Source organism: Atractosteus spatula, chromosome 19 (assembly GCF_055471065.1).
Source record: "Atractosteus spatula isolate fAtrSpa1 chromosome 19, fAtrSpa1.hap1, whole genome shotgun sequence".
Lineage (NCBI taxonomy): Eukaryota > Metazoa > Chordata > Actinopteri > Semionotiformes > Lepisosteidae > Atractosteus > Atractosteus spatula.
The window spans coordinates 18,684,691-18,693,387 of NC_142724.1; the positions used below are offsets into that span (position 1 = coordinate 18,684,691).

The 8,697-nt window shown below is 37.2% G+C and overlaps 1 protein-coding gene across 1 annotated transcript; it reads right to left on the reverse strand.

Moving 5' to 3' along the window:
- Positions 1-2,509: 2,509 nt before the first annotated feature.
- On the reverse strand, positions 2,510-8,226 carry LOC148818173 (cytochrome P450 2J4-like). Its single transcript, XM_088937569.1, has 8 exons — positions 8,120-8,226; positions 7,311-7,460; positions 6,626-6,786; positions 5,910-6,107; positions 4,573-4,714; positions 3,744-3,931; positions 2,838-2,979; positions 2,510-2,685 (listed from the first exon to the last, which is right to left on the reverse strand). Exons 1-8 carry the CDS (start codon positions 8,145-8,147, stop codon positions 2,510-2,512), a joined length of 1,185 nt encoding a protein of 394 aa, XP_088793695.1. The 5' UTR covers positions 8,148-8,226.
- Positions 8,227-8,697: the final 471 nt, after the last annotated feature.

Here is an 8,697-nt window from a genome sequence, read left to right on the forward strand (position 1 = left end):
TCTTATACGTCAATCTGTCAGCGATGATAATTAATTTCAACACAATTTTCAATCTCCAGCCGGACTTGTCAGGGCTGTGCATTTTCTGCACTCCTGTTTGCTCTATCTGGAATCCTGGAATACTACAATCTGTGAGAAATACAGGTACTATAGATGTATTCCCTGAGTGTAGGACTGAATACTTGAAACAGTAGGTTAAACCTACTGTATATCCAATATGCAGTGCTTTAAGTCTGCAGTTGCATGTGACTGGGCCTGGTGTTTGTGGAGCTGGAATAATCCATAGAGGGGTCCATAACCATGTTGAAATCAGAGCCGAGCACTATTTTAAAATGAGACAAATGTAACACAAGTCTTAAAAACCAAACTTTATAAATTGTCCTTATAATCATACAAACCCTTTGAAAAATTTATCAAGAAGGTCCAGGGAGACAAGTTATTGACAGTCATCTCTATACAGTATATAAACATGTCTGATGCTCATATCATATGCATACACCATTGGAACCTACAATAACAAGATGGTTCTATTGAAGCAGTTATCCTTAGAGATGCCTTGCAAAGCTAGCTGCAAGTCTGCATCTTTGTTTCAAATTGAACTGATGGGAGGATAAAGCGCACAGCATGGGCTAACTGCTGACAGGCAAGGTCACCTCTGGATTATTGGAAAACACGACAGATGGAGTTCAAAGACAACGCTTACAGTGCTCTTTTATACACTGAAACAAACAATACAAGATACACTCCCACATGACTCTCTACTTGCATTGTGGCTATATATGGTCATTCTAAAAGGCTGACCATTACATATATATCCTTTACTGCCGGCCTGCGTGACAAGCAGCCCTTTCTGCTGAATAAACCATTTGTTCCAGGAGAGGTCACTCGGTCATTTCCCTGAGAACTATGTCAGCTGTGCATAAAGACACCATATGGCTAAGTTATCATTTGAGACCAGATATCCTGAGACGGATTTAGTAAAATGTAAGTAAAAAGATACATAGTTAACAAGATATAATACAAACTTCTAGTAAGAACTTTTAGTTAATTCCCTCAGTTCCTTTACCCCAACCATCCCACACGCTTCAAGCCACACCTTCTTTATAGGAGTCTGTAGAAAGACTCCTCAAGGTGACCGTGTAACCCTGAGCAGTATAACTGAATACATGCTAAATACTGTATATGAAGAGTTAATGATGTTCAGATGTAACAAGTCATTAGGCAAAACATTTTCTGAGGAAATGCATACTACAACACTCTCAGTGGTTTACTTTTTTGTTTTCTTGGACTTTTGTATGCAAATGTTATGGTAATAAATTTAAAACATCATTACTCATAACCAGTAGCTACAGTATATCACCCTGCAACTCACAACTAATAACCCACTGAAGCTAAGCAGGTGTGAGCCTGGCCAGTACATGCATGAGAGACCTCCTGGGAAAGCTAAGGTTGCTGTTGAAAGAAGTGTTAGTAGGACCAGTAGGGGGCTCTCCGTGGTCTGTTTGCATCCTAATGCCCTAGTATAGTGATGGAGACACTATACTGTAAAAAAGGGCTGTCCTTTGGTCCTTTGGAAAGACCTGTTGTGGGTGTCCCAGGGTATTCTCCAAGATAAAACTTGATAGACTAAAGTGTAAGGAAAGGTAATGCATTGGTGATGATAAAATTGCTGGGGAAATGCATTGTTAGAAAGGCATTTTTTTACTTCTGGGTACAACAGTTAGGCTATTTTAATTTTGTCATCACGTGTTAGGAGTGTAAAGCAAAACAGGCCTATAGCTAGCTCTCTTTTTGGAGCTTACAATAAACCTGTGGATCAAAGGTCTCTTTAAAGACCTGGGGTAAGGCAGTAATCAAATTACCTACCCGTAAACAAGCCTTTTCAGAACACTTCTCAGATTACACATACATTTCTGTATTACAGTACCTTTTTTTCCACCACCAGTCACTCTTCCAAACAAGACTGTATTGAAAATAAAACCTATAACCCATAATCAGGTCTCAGAAAAAGAGCTGTGTTTGCTGCATCCTTTTTTTGTTGTGATTCTCAGCCTCAAGTAGTAAGAGCTGTCTCATAATGCAGGGGTTGAGCTAATTAGACGACCCCCCTCGGAGTGATTTCTGGCCAGTGTTGTTGTCCCACATGTCATGTCAAGAAATGTCACAAATCAAAAAAGCCCATCTAAGCTGATGTTTTCAAGTACACATCTGATCTAAGGGTCGTATTCAACTACTTCTTGAAATGGTATCAGTTTCATCAACATCACTAGGCAGCCTGCTCCAGACCCCCACAGCCCTTATGTGTGAAAAAGTGTTTCCTAGTCTCAGTTTTAAATGCATTTCCCAGTAATGTCAATTTGTGTTCTCTGTTAGGGTTTCACTGTTGACTCTGAGGAAGTCCACTGGAGTGACTTTATCAATGCCTTCACAGATTTGAGATACTTTAATCAAATTGACCTTTTGAGATGAAATTAGTATATAACCTGCTTTAACTGCAAAGTTTTTTCTTCTAACGAGAGACAGCACAGATTTTCAGCTCCTTAGGGTAAAGTGTGGATCCTATCTTAAATTCCAGGCTGGGCTCCACGCCAGGTGGTGGGGAAATGGTGAACCTCTGAAGAAAAGAAGTGAAGAAGAGGAACAACTCCATCCGAGCCAGTTGCTCCCCCAGACACACCCTCTTTCCTAGAGGAACAGAAGGTAGTTTAGGACTTTGAAAGGATTTTTCATTTTACATTTTACAGCATGGAAAATGTATCTGCTTAAAATATCTAGATGTATTATTCTTATGAATAAAATGTCTAGCGTATACTGTATTAGGTTACACTAATGTTTACCTGCAGAGAATGGCATAAATGCATCCCTTCTGACAAACTTCCCATTTTCCCCTAGAAAGTGCTCAGGATTAAAATGGTGTGGTGTTTCCCACTCATTCTTGTCAAAAAGCACAGAAGTTAAATTTCCAAAGATCTGTGTACCCTAAAAAAATAAATTACAATTTTAAATATTTATCAACTTTAACAATAGTACTCAAAACACTCTTAACAATAACATACAGCACTGAAAAGGAAATGATATCTGATACAAATGTCCAGAAAGGAAAGGAATCTTGCTAATGAAATTTAAATTCCATGTCAGTATCTGATATCATTACAAGCAAAACCATTATGTAATCTCTTTTTATAAGTAAAGAAAGTTCAAGATTCATCTAGAGTGATTTATTTCTTGCGACTTTATTTTAACTACTTAAAAAATCATTTCCCTATTCAATGTATTGACCTATTTATTAGTTGAGCTTTAGTACAACAGTTTCATTGTATGATTTATGACCTACTTAGAATAAGCAGCATGCATTCTGTAAAAATACTGTACATGTATTTTAACATTAAAGTTTATTTCACTTGGAATAACAACATCCAAGAGTTAAGTGTAGTGAATTTATATAGTGTTTTAGTCACAGTAAAGTTTGCTCAGCCTGCTTGGCTGAAGGCCAGCCTCTGAGCATAGGACAACAAGGCTACGACCCCCATGTGGAGTTAGAAGTGGTCAAGGGGCAGGTGCAAAGGTGGAAATGGGAAGGAGGAGGCATACAAAAGACATTTGTGAGGGAATTATGGGGATTTATTGTTTTTATGTTAGGACATGATGTCAGGAATGATTACAAATTACTGACGGCTGAGGTTGATTGAAACTAGCTGCTGTCATCCCTCCCAAACTTTCATTATATACTCCATTAGTCTTACCTTTGGAAGAACGTAACCTCGTACAGTGATATCTTTTGTTGCCATCCTGGGCAGGTTCAGAGGAACAATATTGCCCATCCTCTGGACTTCATGGATCACAGCAACAGTGTAGGGCATGTTAGCACGGTCTGCCATAGAGGGCTGCCGTCCCTGTCCAATGACTCTGTCTATCTCATCCTGGACCTTCTCTGTAAAAATCAACAGAGTAAGTAAAGAGGAAATCTTTCAATAGATTTATCTATTAAGCATAACATGAGCCCAAGTGAGAGATCTTCATTAGACTTAATGTACTGTATATACTATGAATTTATATAGCCAACTGAGAGGGAGGTGGAATGAGACAAGTTCAGATTCTTGTCTCAACTATACTTGCCATCAGATAGAGATAGAGGGCAGATCCTCTGTTATGCAAGTAACGCCAGAGGGAGAGAGAGAATGGTTGACATTTTGCCGTGTTTTGACACTTGAGTTTTGTCCCAGAACAGACTTGGTTTTGTTGCTGGTACACAGCTTAATTATACAGTTGTACAAAACTGTACAAAGAGAGCTAGGCTTTTGTTTTGTTTGATTTTTGTGGTGTCGGTTTATTTCTCCTCACACTGTAACCTAAAGAGCTTTAACTCTGTATCACATCTGTTTTGTGTATCTGCTGTACCTTGAACAGCCCATAAATGTTTATGACATTCTACTCCATGTGTGATAAAATATGCTTTCCTGAAAGAAGAGCCTGCACTGAATCAACCTTGCACTGAAGACTCGGGGGCCAAGATATGAAAATGTCAATTTTCAATATGTAATTTAGACAAAAAGATCATCGCACTTGACTTACTCTGTATCTCTGGGTATTTGGTCATGAAGAGGAGAGCCCACCTTAGTGTGGTTGCTGTGGTTTCTGTCCCAGCCACAAACATATCGAGAACACAGAAACATAGGTTTTCCTCATCAAATTTTGCGTCAATATCATCTTTACTCTGAAAGTGGAAAAACAAATCCTGTTTCCTAAAATATCTTACGTTTCAAAGTACTCAAAAACTAAACATTCGGACATTCCTCAGTTTTAGGAAATATTTTTGTGGACATCCTGGGAACATTCAGAAGAATATTCTATACTGTATATCCCTTGGAATTTATTGCATTTAAGTTGTGGAATATATTGTGGAAAATATTCTAATAGGAAGTGTATGGATATATCAAGATATATTGCTATAAATGGTAAACTGATAAACTGATAAAAATCTGGGAAGCATTATTTATCTTACATTAAATGGGGAAAATACAAGGACGATTCTTTAATAAGACCTTAAGGATGACTAAGCTAAGCTTTAAGAACAAACATGATTAAACCAACACTGATACTTGCAAATAACAAAAATTGAGATTCATGAATTGTGTGGACATAAGCCAGGAACTGCAGTAACTAAAAAAAGTTACTCAATTTCTAAGTTCTGCAGTCTTATTCCTATTTTTTTCCAGTAACATAGGTCAAAAAGTTGGGCCCTAGAAATGCCAGAAGAGACAGAAAAATAATAAAAAACAGCATTATCAGACATAAATGAGGAATCTGAGAAAATGGCCACATTATAAGAATAGCAGCAAAGAGACATTACTTAATAATAATAATAAACTTTATTTTATATAGCATCTTTAAAGGTGGCTTCTCAAAGCGCTTAAAAGCTTACTTAAAAGCAGAATAATTACATGATTATGTCAGAGCTGTCATATATCAAGGAAGCAGCAGTTAAGATGATTGCATTTAAAAGAATAGTATCTGAAACACTGTATAAGTAGTTCTGTAGGGTATCAAGATATCAGGTGCAGATGGCCATAGTTGAAACTTTGCTAAAGGTCAGGGGTATTAACTAGCAGTAGAAATCAATAGCAGCCAGGGACAGGTATAACAAAACTGAGAACTGTCAGCAAGCAAGATGATGGTGTTTAGCTGAATGGTTGACTGGGAGATTGCTAGTACAATGAACACTGGGATAGGATAAACAACACTAGGGTATACTGAGAATTAGAGTCCCCTTCCCCCTAATTTTCATTATCATTTCCGATAAACAGTCACTTTGACTTGAGGTTCCTCATTTTTTAAGATAAACTGTAGAGAGTATCCATTCATGGAAAAGCAGTGAATTTCTAGCCAACTGATCAACTACCTGATATGACTGGACTATGGCTTTGGTTTATCTTTTCAATCTCATCCAGATACCAGTCAATGTAATCTCTGGGGCAGGATGGATTCCAGTCTTCTTTGTGAGCCTGGATCTCTGATTTCACAAATGAAATCACATTCTTCCAATTTGAAAAGATAGTGTGATGAGGCCCAGGAACTATCTTCATTATTGTAGGGAACACATTATACAGCTGCACAAGAGAGAACCATTATGACACTAACATTTATGCATCATAAATCACCATGTATTTTTTTTTAATTGTGTTTCCATCTGATGTACCTACTTTTAATTGTGGTAAAAAGTTACAGCAATGTTTCCATGTTTCCCAGCATCTTCACATTTCTTAAGGTCTACTATGAATGTGATAGCTTTATAAAATACACAACTAACTTAAAATTCACAGCCTTGTGATGACATATTAAATTATGATGATGGTCGTGGTATGCTGGATTGAACTGCACAGGTTTTCAAGGGAACTGATGTCTTAGGAACATTCTGTCCAGCGAAGTTTGTCTGTCTCTTGATCTTCAATTTAACAACTCAGGGAGTGCGTTATGTAGGCCTTTTTACATACATAAAACACATTACTGAGAACACAAACCAGGGACAGTATCTAAACACTTCATTGGAAAGCCAAGACTTTCATGGAAATGTTATTTGAATCTTCTCATAGTCACATCAAGGAAAAGAAAAACATGCTGTTTTCACCTGGGCCCACATGGTAACCTGCATTTTTAATGTTACGTCAATCAAATGCAGCAGCTCCTGAAAGCGTCTGTCTGTGTACTCATACCGGCTTCCAAACACCACAGAGCAGATTATGTTAGATACGGCATTGTGAATGATGAACTGGGGATCAAAGGGCTTCCCTAAAATGGCACATAACAAATGATACATCAGTGTACAGTAATAGTACAAGCTGCAAACTACAGTAAAGTTTGATCACAGATATCCCTATGCTGGTTTGAGATAAAGAATCAAAAGAACAAAAGAAATGTTCCAAACAATAGGAGAGTCTTTTGGATCATCTGTGGTGTTCAGTTTCTAGTAATTAATTAATCCAAGGATCTAATCCAGCTATTTCTTGAAGTAATCCAGAATATTAGATGCAAGATCACGAGGTAATAGTTTATTCTAGACTCACACAATGGCACAATCCTTTAGCCCTTCATTTAAATACTTAAAAGAAGTGTTTAACTATAAAAGCTATATATATGGTACTGAAGTTATAGTGAAAAAAATATGGATATGAGTAGAAAAATGACACTGACGACATAGCTCACTGGAGAAATAACAGCCCTGTGCAAAGTAACATGACAGTTCACCTTTGGTATAACATTACAAGACACTCACACAAGTCATGGACAATATCAGTTGGGTCAGTAACAGATACCTTGCTCATCCTCCATGGCCTCATTCAGGAACCTACACTCCTCCACAACGGTATGTTCCAGGCTCCTCTTGCCCACACCGAAATTCCTTAAAGTCATAAGGGAAAATCTTCTCTGCTGCATCCATAAGTAACCATTGGATAATACCAACCCTGCATGTTGTACATTATAGATTTATACATAGGGCCTGCACCAATGTAACGTTTGTGTCCAATGAGATTAAAAAGCGATAATTTTAATTTCTTAGAAATATACCTAATATCTTTCATAATCCATTGAAACATGCATTTGTTTAAGAAAACATTGATAAAGTACTTTTTCCAAAATGAGACTTCTTCACACTCACAGTTAGAACACTACATTTTTTCTTCTTTATACTTTTAAGCACATAATTAACCTCCACCTGCTCCTTTTTACAAGCAAAAGGCTCAACAAAGTAGAGTATATACTTAACCACAGTATTATAGTGGCTAATTGAGGGCAACAGAATTAGAGTCAGAATTAGATACTGCAACTTTGCGACTTCTACCATGGAATCTTTAATGAGTGTATAGACCTGTGTAAAGACCTTAGTGTATAGCTTTAGTAAAAGAATGGTCCCTGTCAACACACCAAGGCAGGTTGTAAATACCTTGTACAAAGTTGTGCTACTTACAAGTCATACAAGTCACCCAACACCAGTTCTATCTGCAACATTGAGCCACTGATTTTCTTCATCTATGTATAGCTTTTGAAATCAGATCAGGTTTGAGATGGTATGCTTATGAGCAAGATGCACATGTTCCTTACTTAAATCATTTACTGTAAATACCTTGATTTTTGGTGAGCTCATCACCCATTGCAAATGGTGGACGGTCTGTCAGACTGCCTCCTTGATGAACCAAAACTTCTTTTACCAGTTTATAGCCGTTTACAATAACAAAGTGTCTTCCCAAATGGATGGTAAATACATATCCATATTTTTCTGCAAGCTGAATGGAAAAGCAATTTTAAATCAAGGGAGATATCATTCATATGATATTTCATATGACACAGCTGAAGAAGGCTCCACGGCCAAAACGTTGTGTTTTTTCTCTCTTCTTTTTTTCAGCACTGTTCCTTTGCAGCCTACGCATGCTGACGCAGCTACCCACCTGAATCATTCATATGTCATATAACCTCAATAATTGAAAAATGGTTGAACTTTAGAGCTTATAAGCTGATTTTCTATATTGAAAAGTGGAAATATAGTATTGCATTGTATAACTATTGCATGTGAAGTACATTAGATATTCAACTTAAATGTTCTAACAGCTTTTTATAGTATCATATTTGAGGAGAACTGTAAATGCTTTTAGCTCAGCTGAAAAGTTGTGAAATACTAGAATATAATATGATAAATCATTGTTC